The 19,833-nt window shown below is 46.4% G+C and overlaps 1 protein-coding gene across 3 annotated transcripts in view; it reads left to right on the top strand.

Moving 5' to 3' along the window:
- Positions 1-15,867, top strand: part of LOC310701062 (uncharacterized protein) — a 49,275-nt gene extending 33,408 nt beyond the window's left edge. For all 3 annotated transcript variants that reach the window (XM_083491187.1, XM_083491189.1, XM_083491188.1), the window contains 5 exons: positions 451-1,101; positions 4,142-4,555; positions 8,756-9,172; positions 10,357-10,977; positions 13,793-15,867. In XM_083491187.1, the coding sequence (XP_083347313.1) occupies positions 451-1,101; positions 4,142-4,555; positions 8,756-9,172; positions 10,357-10,977; positions 13,793-14,472 (2,783 nt within the window). In that variant the 3' untranslated portion in view covers positions 14,473-15,867. The remainder of the gene's footprint in view (positions 1-450; positions 1,102-4,141; positions 4,556-8,755; positions 9,173-10,356; positions 10,978-13,792) is intronic.
- The last annotated feature ends 3,966 nt before the right edge of the window (positions 15,868-19,833 follow it).

Raw genomic sequence — 19,833 nt, 5'->3', positions numbered from 1 at the left:
AATAAGGATAACAATAACAATAATTTTACTATTTATACTCCACCCATTTGGCTTGGTTTTATCAGACACTCCGGGTGCCATCAGTTTGCTTGGGGCCATCAAATTAGGTTGCTTCCCAGATCTAATTCAATTTCTTGTTCAAACTGAACTGAACTCCTACACTGTCTCATACCATAAAGTGAACCTTTGTATAGTCATACCTTGGTTTTCGAACAGAATGTTCAACTTTCGAAATGTTTGGAAACCAAGGCACGACGTCCAATTGGCTTCCAGTTGCAGAGGCACGCTGGAAACAATAACAGAAGCCGCATCAAATGTTCGGATTCCAAAGAAACATTCGAAAGCCAGAACACTCACTTCCAGGTTTCAGTCGTTTGGGAGCCAAAATGTACGAGTGCCCAAGGTGTTTGACAACCAAGGTGTGACTATATTTTCTCATCTTCTGTCCAGGCGATAGACTTCGGAACCAGATCAAAATGGAGAATCATTCTGATGATGATTTGGAGACGGAATTCAGCTTTGAGGGCTTACCAGACGAACCTGCAGAGGGTGATTCGAATACCGAGGTTTCTGACCCGAGTCCTGAGGGGAAACAAGATGAGCAGACGGGGAAAGGCGGTAAACGGAAGAGGAAATGTGTGAGGAGGAAAGGTAGATATTACCCCAGGGAGAAAAAGCACATTTGTCCTGAGTGTGGGCACATGGCCTATTACCTTTCGGATATGGTTAGACACATAAAAACCCACTTGATGAAAGGGGCCTACAAGTGCCTACAGTGTGGGATGACCTACAAAGAGAAGTCATCTCTGGAAGCTCACCAGCAAGTCCACATGGCCCAAGGTGATGCCAGCAGCAGCCAAAGTTATGGGGCAGCGACCTCAAGTGCCCCGATGCATAAAGAGCACATGTGCCCCACGTGTGGACAGGTCGAAGCTACACCAGAGTGTCTCTTTGAGCATATGATAGCCCACCTGGAGGCAAGGCCTTTCAAGTGTCCAGAATGTGAAAAAACCTTCCGGTATAAGTCGCACCTTGCTCTTCACCAGGAGACGCTACACTCGCAGCAAAAAAATATTACGGATTATCGCAGGATGCCCAGAGGTAGGTCAGTTATTTCAATCTGAGGCTTCCTGTGCCTGTTTTGATGTTGCTTGATCCTGTAAGTATTCTGCTGTTTTTCCTCTGCATTTTCATTGCTTTACAGCAGAGCTTTCCAAACTGTTGTGACACATTTGTTGGCTACAGTGTGTAGGTATGTCATGTGAATGCGCCCTGCGCTCCTCCCAGGGCTGGAAACGGTTTAGTTGAACCTCTAGTTTGCTAGTAAAACAAAATTACCGTATTTTTCGCTCTATAACACGCACCTGACCATAACACGCACATCGTTTTTAGAGGAGGAAAACAAGGGAAAAAATATTCTGAATGAAACAGTGGACGTATCATTTTTGTGCTTCATGCTGTGGCCACAGACATGTGATCTGATGGTGAATTTGGGGTGACCCAATGCAGAAATCCTGAGAATCCCTGTGGATCCATGCTTTGTAACCACGTTTTTGCACCATTGCAGCCCCAGGCAACAGTGGGTGCGTGATTTTTTTGGGGGGGGGGGACAGGCTGTAGCCATGGACATGCTATGTGCTCTGATGGTGAATTTTGGCTGACCCAATGCAAAGATCCTGAGGATCCATGTGGATCCATGCTTTGTAACCACGTTTTTGCACCATTGCAGCCCCAGGCAACAATGGGTGTGTGATTTTGGGGGGGCAGGCTGTAGCCATGGACATGCTGTGTGCTCTGCTGGTGAATTTGGGGTGACCCAATGCAAAGATCCTGAGGATCCATGTGGATCCATGCTTTGTAACCACATTTTAAGTGGGGAGGGAAGGAAAAACACAGAAGGCTAAGAATGCAGGAGAGGGCTATAACGTGAGGAAAGGAAGGCAAAAGTTTCCCCCCACCCACCCACCCAAGCCAGCCAGCGTGCGCTCTCTCTCTCCCTCCCACCAGCATGACAGAAGAAAGCATTTTATCTGCATTAAGAACTATTTAGCAGCGAAACCTAAGCTTTGCCATCCCTTAAGAGGTACAGACACTGTAATCTTCCAGATCGCATGAATTTACAGGCAAAACACTGTTTAAGGATTTCATCCTTTTAAATGGAAGAAAGCATATTTGAATGCTGTGTGTCTCCAAAAACAAAAAGTAGGAAGTCAAATCAGAATTTTAAGCCGAACCTGTAATCTCTCTTCCCTTTACAAACATTGTTCCCTCCGGAGCAGGGACAGGATAGAGCGACGCTCTGCTCTCCTCTCTACTTGCCTGGAGGGGAGGGGCTTTCCCTGCTCTTTGTTCGGACGCTCTGCTCTCCTCTCTACTTGCCTGGAGGGGAGGGGCTTTCCCTGCTCTTTGTTCCGTTTGAGCAAACACAGCAACGAAACAGAGCAGGGTGGGCAGTAAGACCCTGAGGCAGAATGAAGGAAAACTGCCACTTCCTGTCTCACGGAGCTCCCTTCTCCCTGAAGCGCGGTTTGATTTTTGCCTCATTTTTCGGCTCCAGGGAGCACACGTTCGCTCCATAACACGCACAGACATTTCCCCTTCCTTTTTAGGAGCAAAAATCTGCGTGTTATAGAGCGAAAAATACGGTACCTTATTTTTTGCTCTATAAGACTCACTTTTTCCCTCCTAAAAAGTAAGGGGAAATGTGTGTGCATCTTACGGAGCGAATGCAGGCTGCGCTCTATAACACGCACCCGACCATAACACGCACATAGTTTTTAGAGGAGGAAAACAAGGGAAAAAAATATTCTAAACGAAACAGTGGGTGTATGATTTTTGTGGTTCATGCTGTGGCCACCGACATGTGATCTGACAGTGAGTTTGGGGTAGCCCAATGCAAAAATCCTGAGGATCCACGTGGATCCATGTAAGCGGCTCCTCTCCTCTCCCGCTTTGCTCCTTTAAAGCAAGCAGGCTCTCTGTCCCTTTCTCCGCCCCACTCAGCGGCTCTTCTCCCGCTTTGCTGTTTCAAAGCGAGCCACGGAGGAGGGAAGGAAGGGGAACCATGGATCCTCTGCTCACGATTGCAGCAGATCCCCCCGCCATCCGTAGGCATTCGCTCCATAACACGCACAGACATTTCCCCTTACTTTCTAGGAGGAAAAAAGTGAGTGTTATGGTGCAAAAAATACGGTAGGTGCGTCTTGTGGTTTGGTGCATCTTATAGAGCGAAAAATACGGTGCTGTGCATGCTAAAACTGTTGGGATTTGAGTACCAACCAGCTGCGTGGTAGCAGCGTATTGTTTACATCATGTGATGTTTCTGATGTTTCTGAGCGTGAGACAGGATTTCCTACGCTGTTCCCAGGGTTGTGTTCTCAGTGTAACTTGAGACCTTCCTGTTGTTGCTGCAAAGGGGGAAGCAGTGAGTTGTACGGAGGCTGCTGAGAGAGCAGACATGTTTGTACTAGCTCCATGTACAGTCTTTACAGACTACTTTCAGACTGTTTCTTTCTTCTGCTGAGATGCAAGGGGAAAGTGAGTGTGCATCTCTCAAAAGGGAGGTGTCGCTTATCACCGGTCTCTCTGGCCTGAGGGAAGTTCAGCCAGAGGGTGACCACCGGAGAGAAGCCCCGGTGCCCGGGAAAAGGAGTCGGCCTTTCCTGGGGGGGGGGGGGCGATTTCCAACAAAAACTGTGTCACTGGCATGAAAAGTTTGGAAAGCTCTGTTCCACAGCAAAAGCGAGGAAGCTTTGTGACAGGGGCTGAAGTATCTCTGAGGGAAGCCTGTCAGACGGAGCGTGCCAGCACCCCTTTTCTGCCACCCTTTTCCCTCTCTCTTCCTCCTTGCCCAGCAGATTCCCAGGGTGGGGACAGATTGTGCTTTCCAGAGACACGAGCGGATTGCCTGCAAAAGGGCTTTTGAAACAGCTGTGAGGGCCTAAGCTTCTCACCCTGTGATACAGAAAGTTGGGCTACTAGCGGGGCCGACTTTCTAGTGTAGTTCATCCTTTGGCCTTGTGTGTGCGGTGCTCCCTGTGGTTATACAGTCTTCCGTGTTGTGATACCGTTTGTCTCCTCTCGCCGCCGCCTCCGTTCACATCTTCCAGGGGTAAGAGGTCCCCTCTCTTTCTTTTTGCAGTCGCCCCTGGGCCGAGCACGGCTGAAAACTCTCCTCTGCTGCTGCAGCCCCTGTCTACTGCTTTGACGAGTGCTGGCTCCCCTTCAAAGCTGCTCTTGAGCCAATCCGAAGGAGAGGGAGTGCCTCTTTCTCGCTATGGGACAAAAACAGTGAAGGTGGTGCTGACCAAGTTTGCCAAGCTCTGCAATGGGAGGAAGCACACCTGCCCTGAGTGTGGGTTTGTCTCTGAAAGCTTAGCGGGCATCATTCAACACAGGAGAGTCCACACGGGGGAGGTGCTCTACAAATGCAACAAATGTGGGAAATGCTTCGAGTCATCGTCACACCTCGAAAAACACTACAGCAGAAATACATGCCAGCAAAACAGCCTTACTCCGGGTGCCCCTCTTGAAGAAGGCCAGGTGTCATACGAAGGTGAGCATAATAATTTGGTTGATCCCCAATAATTTGCAAAATACAGGCATCCCCCCACTTGCTGTTATGTCCCCTGGCTCCACACATGTATGTGAAATTGCATAAAGTGGGGAGGGCGCTGTTGAGAGAGGGTGGCCATCCATCCATCCCACCTGCCTGCCTTCCTGCCTCCAGGGATTGGCAAGTTGAGCTTGGGGGTTCGTGGCAGGGTGGGTAGCTATTCTGCTGTGGGGCTACTTGGTGCTCTCTCTGTTAGTCTCGGATGTTTCTGGAGACAGTTTTCTTTTTATCTAGTCTCCCCTCCCCACCCCCTTTGCCTACTTGTGGGGCAATGAGGGAGAGCAGAGGGACTCAGATCCTGCCTAAGGAATAAAATTGGCACATGCAAGCGAGGAAGGGGTGAGCCAAGGCATGAAGCACCCCCAAACTGACAGCTCTACTGGCCAGGAAAAAAAAAATCAAGGACGGTTTGTGAGTGGGGGGAGGCAAGACACTCTGAACAGCTGTGCAAGCTGTCCCCACCCTCTCCAGCGTTCTCCTCTTTTCGTGCTGTTTTGGTGCCTTTTCCTGGTTTAAAACCTCTGTTTATGATATGTGTCTAGGTAAGTGGAATATGTTTAGGTGGTGTGGTGTAAGATCAGTTTCACAATAGCAGACAGAACTGCGAGCCTTCATGGAAGCATCGTTGCATGTGCACTTTCCTTTCTGTTTTTGTACACTTGTGAGCAAGATATCCGTTGTGTGGAGAGAGGCCCCATATACAGTGGTACCTTGGCTCTCAAACTTACTGTATTTTTTGCTCTGTAAGACTCACTTTTTCCCTCCTAAAAAGTAAGGGGAAATGTGTGTGCGTCTTATGGAGCGAATGCAGGCTGCGCAGCTATCACAGAAGCCAGAACGGCAAGAGGGATTGCTGCTTTCACTGTGCAGCGATCCCTCTTGTTGTTCTGGCTTCTGAGATTCAGAATATTTTTTTTCTTGTTTTCCTCCTCCAAAAACTAGGTGCTTCTTGTAGTCTGGCGCGTCTTATAGAGCGAAAAATATGGGTAATCTGTTCTTGAAGTCTGTTCAATTCCTAAAACGTTCGAAAACCAAGGTGAGGCTTCTGATTGACTGCAGTCAAGCAGAAGTCGTGTCGGACATTCGGCTTCCAAAAAGCGGCCGAAAACCAGAACAAGTTTTATCAGTATGTTGTAACAATGTGCGCCAAGCTGGCAGGGGCTTTCCTTCCCCAGCCAACCAGGCAGTCTGTTTCTATACAAAAAGTAAAAAAAGAAAATATAAGCAATCTGTGCGTGCCCCCCCCCCATTATATCAGGGATGGGTGGAATTAACTTACAAAAGGTCCACTTAGCAGGGAAGGTTTGAAAGCAACTTTAGGACTTATAGAAAAGCACCATGCAAGTTGCGTCTCACCACAGCTGGGAGGGGCTTCCTTTTTTATCCCGTCTCACACCAAATGGTTTCCAAATCAGTCCAAATTGTTCCAAATTTAAATCTTCTGATTAAATTTCGGCTTTTTATGTCCTGAAGAGTCTGCCGCTCAATCCACTCGGAGCCAGAAGCTTCACATAGCGGAGATAGTGGTGGATCCCAGCATTCGCACCTCAATCCCGTCTTTTCTTCTCCACTCCTTACAGAGCAATCCGGGAGATGGGAGAGATCACCCAGAGTGCAGCCAGATCACATGCACCCAAAATAAATCCTTTTGGGTTTTTTGAGATCCACAGCGCCTTTGTGTGGCCTCATATCCCCCTGCAAGGCTCAGATCTTCCCCGGAAGGCTAGATCTGTGCTCCATGGTGATCCATGACAAACCGGAAGTCCTTTTCCTTGTCTGTCTCTTGCCCGCCCCCCGGGTTTTTGCTGAAAGTTGTCATGCCTTGAGCAGAGCTGATATCCCAATGTTGTTCCAACAATTTCTCCCTCAGTCCCGTACAGTGGTATCTTGGTTCTTGAACAGCTTAGTTGTTGAATAAATCTGCTACTGAACGGCGAAAACCCAGGAGTAGCTGTTCCAGTTTTTGAATGTTTTTCAGAAGCCGAACATCTGGTGCGGCTTCCACACTTGAGTGCAGGAAGCTCCCTGCACCTTGGTTTTCAAATGGTTTTGGGAGTCAAACAGACTTCTGGAATAGATTAAGTTCAAGAACCAAGATAACCACTGCACTCTGTTTTTACCATTTTATCATTACTGGGCTACAAAATTCACTCTATCTGTGTAGCTGGATTTTAGCCGGTTTTTCCCCAGCCCCGGGAGGAGAGTGATCTGGCATTTTGCCAGTGTACTTGGCAAGCTTCCAGATTCTGTTCATCCCCCCTTTACACCAAAAATAAACTAGCCTTCCAGGTTACATACTCACGGTGTGATAAATTGCATAGTCCAATTAAGTCAAATTCCACATGCCTTCCAAATACCATTCTCACAAAGTGGTATTCAATGCAATCCAATTAGATTTCTCCCATGCTTAGTCCTGTGCTTCTTTGTTATGCATCTTTAACAATAGCTACATAAGTCACTCGATCTCCATCAATATCCTTTTCCACCATCTTTCCTCCCAACATAAGAAAAGTGGTCTATTATCCTGCCAGTGCATTTGGCAAGCTTCCAGGCTCTGTTCATTCCTCTATTTCACAGAAGATAAGAAGGCTTCTCTGTTCCATACTCCACTATGATAATTAGCAGTCACCCCTTTTTTTTGTTCACACAGTTCTATTTTATATTGTATTCCAGATCTGCATCTCTGCAATCCAGTTCCTTATTCTTCACTTCCTCATTAAAAATTGCTTTATCTTTCTAGAGAAGGTTGCCAAATCATAAATATAAAAGGAAAAAACTTTATTTCAAGAAACCGAAGGCTCCCCCACACCATCTTTTACACCGAATAAAGTCTTCTTTCAAGTTCAAACCTTAGCAACCTTGCAGCTGCTTCCGTTATGCAGTTTATTATCTCAACATTTCCAGCATGTGCCTGTACATTAGTCCCAATTAAACTCTAATTAACAGGAGAACCTCTGCTTCTTAATGGCGACGTAGGAGGGTTATCGGCAGATGAAGCACTTTTACGCTCAGTGTCTCTGCCTCTTGCATTCCATGTTGAAGTAAGAGCCAGATACCAAGACACCTGCGACTGAAGCTCCTCCCCCCGTCCCTGAAGGGAACTTGCAAGGATAATTACCCTCGATCATCCTTGGTTTTTCCTTTGTCGACAATCTCCCGCTGTCCTGGGAGCTGTCTCCATTAAGGCACTGGAACCAGAAGCCGTGTGACCTTGATCTCTGGTTGTGCAGGAGAGCTGAGGGCATTCCCTTTCTGCCTGCTCCCCTGGTAGCCTTTTGAAGTGCTAAACGAACTGCAAAGATGCTCATTCACCCTTGATCATTCTTGGTTTTTCCTTTGTCTACAATCTGCCGCTGTCATGGGAGCTGTCTCCATTAAGGCAATGGAACCAGAAGCCATGTGACCTTGATCTCTGGTTGTGCAGGAGAGCTGAGGGCATTCACTTTCTGCCTGCTCCCCGGTAGCCTTTTGAAGTGCTAAATGAACTGCAAAGATGCTCGTGCACACATTTAAATACCGTATTTTGCGCCCCATAGGACACTCCGGCCCATAGGACGCACCTAGTTTTTTGGGGGGGGAATAAAGAAAAAAAAATTTATTTCCCCCCCAGGTGTGGGGCTGGAAGAACCAGGTCGGGGAACAGTGGGAAGGCACGCTCTGCCTCCCCGCTGTCCCCCGAGCTTGTGGGGCTGGCGATGGGGAGAAGTGCGCTGATCCCGGGACTGCAGGCAGCTCTGCACTGCCATCGGGAGCGGGGCGGGACTTAGCGCCCCGCTCGGGATGGTGGCGCAGATCTGCCTGCAGTCCCGGCACAGCAAGCAGCTCTGCGCCGCCATCCGGAGCGGGGCGGGACTTAGCGCCCCGCTCGGGATGGCGGCGCAGATCTGCCTGCAGTCCCGGCACGGCAGGCAGCTCTGCGCCGCCATCCGGAGCGGGGCGACCTATCAACGTTTTATAATTCAAACTACAATTGGGTCGGAGGGGGGACTTTTATATTTCTACAGCATACTTGCCTTTATATACACCTATACCATGTCGTCTCTGATGGGTTGTTGTAACCCATCCTTGTAGGGTCACATTTCTCTAACGCCTTAATCAGACCCATATGCCCTGTCTTGTATTTATTTGCCTTCCCTGCAGGTGTTGAGGACCCTCTGCCCACAATTAAAACAGAGGAAGAAGAGTTTGAGATATCCCCAGAAGGTCTTACATTGAGTCACGAACCTGCTTCGAGTGAACACCCGGGAGGGGACAGTTTGTCCGCGTTAGCTGCCATGGCAAGTTCAGCTAACTTTCGGAAAAAGCAACACACTTGCCCACAATGTGGATACAAGGCTAGGAGTTTAACAGACCTTGTTTCCCATATGAGGAAACATACTGGAGAAAAGCCCTACATGTGCCCTCGGTGTGGAAAAACCTTTGCATGGAAAACGAGCCTTAGGAAACACATGGCATATATTTCCTGCTCAGCAAAGAAGCCTGTTCCTGGCACCTCTGTTTCCAATACCCCTTTGGTTCCCCAGATTCCTGTGGCGGAATGTGATGTAACACTTAGTGGTGAGTGCTCGTCTACGGTGAATTATTAAAATTCAAACCCATATTTATTTTTTAAAAAAACAGCAGAGTGGCCCAATGGTCACAGAAAATCATAAAAATGCAGAAAAAAACCACACAAGCTTCCAGATTCTTGCAAACCCCTCCCCAACTGTTCCCCCAGCCACCCACCACACAGAAATTCAAACCCAGATTTTTTTATTTAAACTGGATGAGGAGGTGAACTAGACCCTGTGATTAAAAAAAAAACCATGGGGTGGACTGGAGTGAAGCCTGTCAGCTCAGTCCAATCCGCCCCACAGGCAGAGTTGGCACTGCAGCCCATCTGCCATTGGACAAATAAGCAGCCAAGCCGCGATCCACTTTCTGGGCCTTCTTTGTTTCCACTGCCACCTTGTTTTTATCCAACAGCCCCAACTGTACCCAAGCCTACTCCCTTCCCCCACCCTGGATGATTCCAGAGTCCCCCAGGGTGTGGTGTTGCCCACTTTGGGAAACACTGATTTACACCCTTCTTTACAAATGGATTTTTAAAAGCAGATTAATATTTTAGGTGCAATCGAAAGTGCTATTACGTTGAAAACTTTTGATTGATTGGTGTCTGCATGCACTCCAGAACTTAAATGGGATTAAGCTCTCTAGTTTACTTCCATGGGGCAGGGAGAAAAGGACCCATACAGTCAAACCTTGGTTTTTGAACAGAATGTGTTCCGGAAGTCTGTTCGACTTCCAAAACGTTCAGAAACCAAGGCATGGCTTCCGGTTGCGCAGGCACAACGATAGCAATATTGGAAGCCGCATCGGATGTTCAGCCAAACAACCAGAGTATGAAACCATGTTTTCGAAGCTGGAGTTCTAAACTCTGCTTACACTGACAGTGGTCTTAATGTTGCACCCCAAAGCCACAACCCTAGCTCGTTCCTGGTTTGTTTTCATGCCTCACCCCAGAGGCCTGCCTGGCTACAGAAGTGCAAGGCAAGAGCAGGTGGAAAACAAGAGCAGCCGTTTGCCGAAAGATGCTCCGGTTACTGTGCTTGTCCATGGGACTGTCCTTCACAAAAACCAGGGAGAGTGTAGCATGTTTGTAGCTCTTGGCTTTTAAAATAAGGGGGCCAGGGGTTATATAGCCTCTCCCCCGACCCTTGGGGCAACAGCCCTATATCTCAATTATCTCTGTTTCCTGACAGATGAGGAGGAGTTAATTAACATCCTGGCGAAGAAAGCTCAGAAAAAAGGAGTGAAAGTGCAGGAACTCCCCAGAAAACCTTCAGGTGGCGGTTCTCTGGCTCAAGGTCAGCAAGAATCGACTCGCGACCAAGGGACCAGGGCTGCCAAGAGGAGCAGGTATCTAGGGATGGAAAAGAACTTCCAGTGTCCTGAATGTGGGCACAAATACTACTATATCTCCGACCTGATGAGACACCAGAAAAGCCACGGAGGCGAGAAGCCCTACAAGTGCCCTGAATGCTGGAGAGCTTTCTCTGACCCTTCTGCCTGCAGCAAACACTACAAGACAGTCCACCAGCCAGACAGTCGTTCTGGCGGCAGGAAGAAGCCCGCCAACAGAGCACGGAGCCTTCAGAAGGAGAAGAAGCACACGTGCGGCAAATGTGGGCACGAAACCTACAAATTGTCAACCCATCTTATCCATATGAAAAGCCACGTGGGTGACGGACCTTTTCCCTGTGACAAGTGCGGGCTAAACTTCACTTACAAATCGAATCTTTCCCGGCACAAAAAGTCCCACGAGGAAGATCTCTCCAATGTCAGAAAGAGCTCTCTCTCTGTACGCCAGCAAGTTGCTACAGGTGAGTGCCATATGATTTGAATCAGGAAGGGTTTTTAAAAATTAATTTAAAAAACACAAACTGCTAATTATCTCTGTTTATGTTTTAGTGGACTTAACAGAAGAAAGTACCCTAAGAAAAAGGAATCTCATAAAATCTGTTCCCATCCCATCCCCTGCCCAACCTTATCACCTTTACTCTTCAGTCTCAAAACCAGAGTATGGGGATATTACCAACTAAGTTCTTATCAGATTAAACTGATTAAAATTAACGAACCTCAACATATTAATGTCTGTTGACTTCAGTGGGTCTTCTCTGAGTAGGACTAACATTGTGTACAATGCACGATTCATGTGGCTAGTTTGGTTAATGGTAGCCTAACAAAATTCAACAAGTTCTGCCATGTATGGGTACCAATATGTTGTTTCATAGTAAAATGGAAATTTGATGGGAGTTGTCAAATGATGCTTTTCTCAGGAGGACCAGCGTATGAGTAGTCCCTTTGTCAGTAGTTCTGTTGCAAGCTGCCCAGAGAACCAGTGTTTCTGTGTGGCATGCTAGTTTTTGCAAATATGGCAATGTCTGTAAAAGCATCCTGGAGATAGTGTTACCTTGGTTCTCGAACTTAATCCATTCCAGAAGTCCATTCGACTCTTGAAACTGTTTGAAAACCAAGGTGTGGCTTCTGATTGGCTGCAGGACCTTCCTGCAGTCAAATGGAAGCCGTGTTGGATGTTCGGCTTCCGAAAAACATTCGCAAATGGGAACACTTAATTCTGGGTTTGCTGTGTTCAGGAGCCAAGCCGTTCGGGAACCAAGGTACCATTGTAATGGGATTCAAGTAATGTGCCCTGCTAAGTTAAGATCGCAAAAGCGTTCCTACTAGCGCAACAGGGCCTTTCCCCTTTGCTCCCAAAACTGGCTCAGTGGAAAATTCAACGACAGGATACCAGGGGATGAGAGGGCAAATGGTTCCATCTGCCCAATAATGTTTGCACTCACAGAACACCTGCTTCAGTGCTACGTTAAATTATTCCCTTTTTTGGGGAGGGGGGTAAATGCTTTTTATTAAGTTACTATCACAGCACATACAAACACGACATTTAGAAAACAAACTACAAAAGACTTATGTTATCCAATCTTTAGTTCTTATTCTATTCTAATTGACTCCCTTCCTTCTCACCGTGGGTCTTTTTTTAAACTTGATAAACTGTTTCCTTTTCATTTTGACATTTCTACCGTTCTCCATATGTTCTGTTTGTACAGTGGTGGCTCTAGTTGCGGACACAATCCATTCCGGGGTGCCATTCGCACCCCGAAAAGTATGCAACTAGAGCGGCGCTTCTTCACATGTGTGGAGCGCGCAGAGCGCCTCTGTACATGCATGCAGAACAAAACCCGGAAGTATTTACTTCCAGGTTTACCACGTTCGCAACCCGAAAAGCCGCAATGTGAAGCAAACGCAACAAGAGGTATGACTGTATTTTGTTTTGCAAAAATTATTTGAAGCAAGTTCAGATTTTAATTTGAGGGCACTGTTTTTTTTTTAAATCATCTCTGTACTTCCCCCACCCTTTTTGAAATTTTTGTTTAGACTGTCCCCTAATTGCACCCATCATTTTTGCCAACTCAGTGTAATCAAATAATATTTCTTGCTACTCTTTTTTGGTTGGTACTGTTTCACTTTTCCAGTTTTTTGCAATTAGTATTCTTGTTGCGGATCTTGCGTAAAGGCACATTATCTTATTTTCATTTGCGATTTCTGAATCTACTATGCCCAATAGAAATGCTGCTTCTTTTTTTTACAAAAGTTTGTTTAAATATTTTTTTCAACTCCTCATATGCCGTGTCCCAGAAGCTCTTAATTTTATTACAGTTCCACCACATATGAAGTAGCGTCCACTCTGATTGATTACACCTCCAGCACATTTTGTTTTATACATTTTGGTTATTTTAGGTGTTATATACAACGTATAAAAACATCTTGAGAAAATTTTCCTTTATCGAGTTGCAAATAATTGAATATTTTTGCCCTAGGTCCATTGCCCAAATTATTCCCTCCTTTCTTTCCTCTGCACTTCATTATTATCCCACCTTTTACATTTGCTCATGGCAAAGGCTGTAACAACACTCATGACTCCATAGTGGTATCTTCACCCCTGCAGTTGCCTTGGAGCGGCCCTGATGTGCCCAGACCATCTGACCATTTTAGGTCTCAAATGTCCAAAGTTACCCTGGCAACCTACAGTGAGGGAAGAGCATCATAAAATCCTCTTCCTCGGTCTCAAGATCGCTTTGAGGATAGTTGTTTACACTCTGGTGGTAAAACATCTTGCTGTGTTTGTACCACTTTCAAGTTGGGGCAGGCGGCTTTTGTTTTTATTTTTATTATATATTTTGATTTTGTCCTGTGAACTGCCCTGAGACCTCTGGGTATAGGGTGGCATAAAATTCAATAAATAAAATAAAATAGATAAGGAGAGATGGAATGCAGCGTAGGAGGGAGAGTTCCACAAAGGCAGAACACACGAAAATCACGCCTAATACATTCTAAAAGGTTAAATGCAATTAAACTGAAGCATTGAAACATTATTAAAATAATGAAAATATACACCTGGGGTCTCTTAATTCTTATATCAAAAGGATGCAGGGACCGCTGTCATCAAGGCCATGCTCTTCCTTATACGTCCCCATTTGCTGAAGCTCAGTGCAGCAGGGCTATAATTGAAAAGCATTGATGCCTGGGAGAGCTCTTTCCTCCTCTTCCACCGCTACCCTTCTTCCCTTGAAATGGGCTGGTCTCATGCCTGGATTGTTTCTCCCTCTGTCCCTGCAGGCAACATGGTGACAGTGGAACTGAAACCTCTGAAAGTGCCGGTACTGAGCCACATGAACGATGCCAAGCTGGCTGAGCTCCGGGGACGATGGGGCCGTTGTAAACAGGAAAAGGAAGAAAAAGCAGAAGAGCCTGTTGCCTCCGCCGAGGGTGCTTCCACTGCCGAGGGTGATTCCGCTGAGGGTGCTTCCACTGCCGAGGGTGATTCCGCTGAGGGTGCCTCCACTGAGGATGCAAAGAGTGACCCGGCCAAGGACGCTGAGGCTGAGGCTGCGGAACTTGAGCTAGCAGAGATTAAAGCGAAAGTCCGTGCGAGGCTGGAAAGGTTTGCGTATTCCAAAGGCGGGGAGACAAATCCCTGCCCGCCAGAGCCAGACACCAGCCAGACTGCCCCGGTGGAAGAGAAGCCACCACCTCCCGAAAGTTCTGCAAGCGAGAAATCCTCTGAGGGTGAGCCTGCCGCCTTAGCTGACCAACAGAGTACTGACACAGGGGATGGGCCCCACGAGGGCGAGGATTGTGGGGAGGCCAAGCTGCTCTGCGACCAGGCCACGCACACAGAGGCAAAACCGTACCTCTGCTCGGTGTGCGGGCAGGATTTCATGCGGAAAGATTCCTTGGAAGCCCACGAGAAGACTCACGGCTTTGAGTGCAGCAAGCGCTTTGAGGAAGCCTCATAGGGCAGGATTGGTAATCAAGGATGGTGCTGAATTGTTAGCTGAGGAGAGGAGATGGGAAATAGCGGCACAGCCGCAAAGACTTAGGACCCATCTCCGGCCCAGTTCAGTTATATAGACTTGCCCTGAGTTGTCCCACTGACTGTTGCAGCAAGTTTGGGGCAGTGGCCTTCCAGATGTTGAGGGACTTCCCAAACCCCTTGCCATTGACCATGTCAGCTGCATGGACTGATGAGAAATGGAGTTCAGCGACACCTGGAGGGCCACAGTTCCCCCACTTGTGAACTATCCTGTCTTAAAGAAGACTTAACTCGGAAGCAAGTTCCGCTGGGAGTTGGTCTCCTCCGTTGGTAAGTGTGTACTTAGGGTGCAGCCCTGTGCATGGTTCACGTTGTACTGCACTGGGCTTATCTCTTGGTCCGGAAGTCTTGGTCACACCGTCGCAAGCATTGAAGTCTGTTTTGCAGTTGTTACTCTTTCAAAGTCTGAAAAGGCAACGACACAGGAAACGGAAGGTGTCAACAACTTTATACAGCAACCCCACCCCTTTGCGGAACAGGCGTGGTGGTGATTGAGGCCAAAGGAGGCCACTAACTTTTTTTACTGGCCCCTGCTCCTCTGCCTTCAATGTCTGTTGATATTCTCAGGTTACAGATCTGACCTCTTCCATGCTGCTGGGTTGTTGTTGTTTTTTGGCACATGGTGGTGGCTTAACGGCCCAAGATCAAGCCAGGCTGTGTATGTTTTGACCAGTTTGCAACCTGAACTCAGACTTCTGCCCTTGTAATGAAATATACCTCCATCTCTTCCTACCGCTTTCAGAGTTTCCGAATCTTGCCTCATGATTTTTTATTATCATCTTTTAATTAATTTAAAAAAAAACAATTTAGGCAAGAGCCCTGGCTAGTTTGGATACTATAATTCAGTAGACTTTAGACATGAAAACATGAGCGTCCTTTTAACTTGGCATTCTGTTTCATGCACCAACCCACTGTTTTTAGAAAGCCCTTAAGCAGGGTGATTTCCCTCCGAGCATCTGTTATCCGGAGGTTTCCTGAGGTTCTATTTCACTTGCCTTGCTGACAAGTCCTGAATAAGGGTGTCTTAGAAATATTGAGTGGTGGTTGGGAAATAAGTGATGATTGGGAAGGGGAAGTTTTGTATAATTTTGTTTGTCTTGGTGCTGTTGGGAAGCAAAAGTGCACTGGAGATGAGAAAGTAACAACCTTAGAAGTATAACTTACCTGAGAAAAGTAATCTTTGTTCTAGAATGCAAAGTAAAAGTTGTAAAAATTTTTAGAGCTGTGGCATCACGTTGTTTGTATAAATTTGTGGCAGCTGCAGAGGAGTTTGTGGATATGAATTCTCATAATCAATAAAGAATTTTTCAATTTTAAATCCTTACAGAATCTTCCCCCTACTGTCAATGTTGGAATATTTTGGGAGCTTACCTTTATAAAGGCTTACGGCTACAATGCTATGATGAATTTTAAAAGTGTTAGATTAACACACACACTCATCAAAGTGGAGTCATAAAAATGGGGGAGGGGAAACTAATCCACAAAAACTGCAAGAGAGTTAAAGCCAGGTACTTTATGGTTATCATTGATTCATTTTCCAGATATATTTGTGTGTTCAATCTCAAGCAGAAATCAGAAGCGTTTCCTAGGTTCAAGGAATTCTGTGCTTGGTTGCAAAATGTGCATGATAAACAGGTGAAATGTTTGTTTACAGATCGAGGGGGAGAATTCACTTCTCAGCAGTTTAAAGCTTTCCTAAGGAATTCAACATGACCTTTCAAGTCCACGGTCTCCTTGGATGAATGGACTTAGTGAAAGGGCAAATCAAATATTGCTTCAAGGCTTGAAAACCTTGCTGCATGATGCCAATCTTCCAGAGAGTCATTGGGCAGAAGTGCTCAGCTGTTTTGTTTATACTTATAATCGCAGATTGTCATCACTGATTGGTTGTACCCCCTATGAAAAGATGTTTGGCAAGAAACCATACATCAAGCACATGAAAAATTTTGGTTCTGACGTGGATTCACACACCACAAAGCTCCAAGTTAGGCAAACGTTTGCATGGTATCTTTCTAGGATATCAGAAAGGTTCTTACAGAGTAATGATGACAGACACTAACACAGTTAGACTTACTAGACGTGTTGAGTACAATGCCAAGTGGGAGAATGTAGGAATTTTCCAATGTTATTCTGATGACAGTGAAGAGTCTGAGGATAAACAGCAGCAAAACCCCACACCCACTGATGAAGGTTCTGAATCTGAAACTGACTCAGATGGTTCAGAGGATTTAAAGAGTGCTAAGGTCTCTCTGCGACCCTCTGAAGGCTCTGATCGAGAATTGGAGGAACCACTGTTCACTATAGGCCACTTTTCTCTTAAGAAAGAAGAGGAAAGCGTTGAAGACTTATGTCTGATTCACAGGTTTGAAAGAGCCACAAGAGGTAAACCTCCAGAGAGATTTGCTGATGAATTTGCTAAAGTAGCTAAAGCTGTAACTGCTGTTAATAGCTCCAAGAAGGTATTTGAACCTTCAAACTTCCAAGAGATCCAGGCTTTGGACTCGAAAGATGCTGAGCCATGGTTAACCTGCCATGAAGGCTGAGCTTGACTACTTAGAGAGGAACAAAATATGGGAGCTTGTTCCAACAGTTTCCTGTTTACTGGTTTCCTGTTTCTTTGTACCGGTTGCCTCTCTGCTTTCACAGAAAGAGGATGTATATTTTCTTTTCTGTCTGCGTAGTTAGAAATAAAACGCTTAGCGCGTAGCTCATATTTCTCATCTCCTGCTGCTGCTTGGATACTCTGCGTAATGGGAACGTGCCTGGAGTCTCATCAAAGGCTCAGGTCGTTAATTACCGTCGGAGGACTCGACCGGAGGAGTAGCTCGGTTGAAAGCAAGTTCCGACAGTTTGACGGTTGCAGCTATTTACAGTTTACTTCCACCAGAGCCCAGGTGAAGTTTTCTCTTAAGGGTTTCCAGGCCTTGCTCTCTGCAAAGCCGCCTCTCCCCGCTCTATCTTCTTAGCATGGGAGATGGACACAGACTAAACACAATTTACAGTCACTGTAGGAACTGAGGAGGAGTAAAGAACAGTTCCCACAGAAATGTCCTCAAGTAGGAATAAACATCCAGCACTTAGCTGCTTCTGGAGTCTTCATGAACTTCTGGAAACAAGTGAGCACACTCACCCCAACACAGTAGGTGGGAGCAGTTGCAGCTGTAGATCAGCAACAGTTGGGATCCCACATGTTTCCTATCTCCTAGGAGGTGAAAGCATCCAAATTAATTATATCAATGCAGATATTGCATGAGAGAAGATGGTCTTTCAGATAGATGAAGCTGAATTTTTGAAAGTGTCACAATGTGTGCCTACCTAGCCTTTGGAGGAATGAGTTAATTTCTTTCATGGGGACAAATCACCCTATGTATGAGATAAGCAAACAGGTGCAAGATCAGCCAAGCCAGTTGCTATGGCAACAGCCCAGTGTCATTTATAGAATAAGGTTACCAGATTTTCTTCAGTGAATCCAGGGACACTTTTCAACTTCCTACTAAATAGATGGATTTTGTCGGGGGACTGATTTGTAAATCCGGGAAACGGGGACGTCTGGTAACCTTATTATAGAAGTGATTAGGTTATGACAGTTCATCAGTAGTTGAAAGTGCAGTCCATGTTACATCTTGAATTGCTGGAATAACAAATTATTTCTACTTGTATGTGTCTGTATCTGCAAAACCTACAAGCTTTATTTCTATATCAACATCTGGAAGAGTATTACTGAAGCCTGACCTTCTGCAGCAGTAAACTATTTTGGACCTTAAGCTGCTTCTGTTGGTGACTGGAACTGGGGGCAACTTCTGTTATGTGGGCATCTCACCTCAGATTCCCAACAGGTTATGGGTCCAGTTCTTCAGCTACCAGAGCCCAGTTATCAGCTACCAGATGTCAGAAGGCAGTAAATCTGGATAATACAAGCGGAGGAGGAGACAAGTTGAAGCAATAAATTTTCCTTGACATATTTCAGGGAGGCGGATGATGGTGCAGTGTCTCACAACCAGGCTGCTGTTGGAATAGTTGTTGGAAGGAATTATTCCTGTTGGAGCTTCATGGTGTAGATGCATAACTTTCTATTTGTATCTGTATCTACAAAGCTGACAAGCTGTGTGTATATATAAACATCTGGAGCTTTATTACTGAAGCCTAATCTACAGGAGTAAACCATTTTGGATCTCAACTGGAGCTGGGGGCAACTTCTGCTGTGTGGGTATCTCACCAAATATTCCCAACAGGTGGCCCCTGGATGTTATCCTGAGAGAAATGTAACCCTTGAGCTGCAAAGCTTCCCCACGCCTGTACCTACCTGTCGCTGCAGGTGCCAGAGATTGAAAATGGGACCTTATGCATGCAAGGCATATATCCTGTCACATAGGTGTGCTTCATCTCTGACCCACAGCTGAAATTAGACTCACAAGGCCTCCCCCCCAAGCCATGCACATATGTCCCATGGCTGATGGCTGCCAGTAGTTTCTGAGCTCAATTTAAAGTGCTCACAGTAGTCTCTAAAGACATCAGAAAGTCCGCTGCCTCCTGGGTTTTAAGATCAGCAGTGGAGCCACTCTTGGTGGTTCTGCATCCCTCAGAAGTTAAGGAAGGGTGGGGTGACAGTCTGGGAGAGGGTAATCTCTAAGTAGTGGAATTCCGGGGGGCCACTAGGGGGCGCATCGGAAGATGGCTGACAATAACATCTCTCCGACCCACACGAGGTGATTTGGAGGCTATGATGGGGGTAATTAGCCTCCTTAACCCCAAGATTGTGGGGGGCGGCCCTTGCCTGCTGTGCCCTATACCACCCCTGAATTTGTGGGGGTGGGGGCACTAGGCACAAAGCCCTCCTGTGGGATTTCAGCACTCCTCGACGCCGTCCCTGATTCGTGCCACTAGATGCAAGAACTTCAAAAGAAACAATTTGGATGAAAGGAATGCACATATTTCAAGAGAGAAGGGGGAGTAAAGACTGCTAACAGAAGAGATCTCTGGTAAAACAAGATAAGAATAAAACATGAGAAGATACGCCAAGACAAGGTACGGCAAATAACTGAGGGGGGAGGGGGGAAAACTCTCCCTACTTTTCTTATGTGATTAAACAAGAATCCCCTCCCCTCACGAGTCAGAAACGTCGTGTTAAGGACTTAAGCTGTGGATTTAAGGCTGTGTGGAGATAAACTTTCGAACCAAAGCACGTTTTAAGAAGAGCATGGAAAGTGTAAGAGCTTTGAAATGACGCAGTTAAAAATGCCGTCGCCATATTGGGAAGTTCTGTTGGAGGTCTTGAGTCTGGGAG

The sequence above is a fragment of the Podarcis liolepis genome, assembly GCF_965112155.1.
Source record: "Podarcis liolepis genome assembly, chromosome: 2".
In the NCBI taxonomy this organism is placed as follows: Eukaryota; Metazoa; Chordata; class Lepidosauria; order Squamata; family Lacertidae; genus Podarcis; species Podarcis liolepis.
This window is presented reverse-complemented; position numbering and strand designations above follow the sequence as displayed.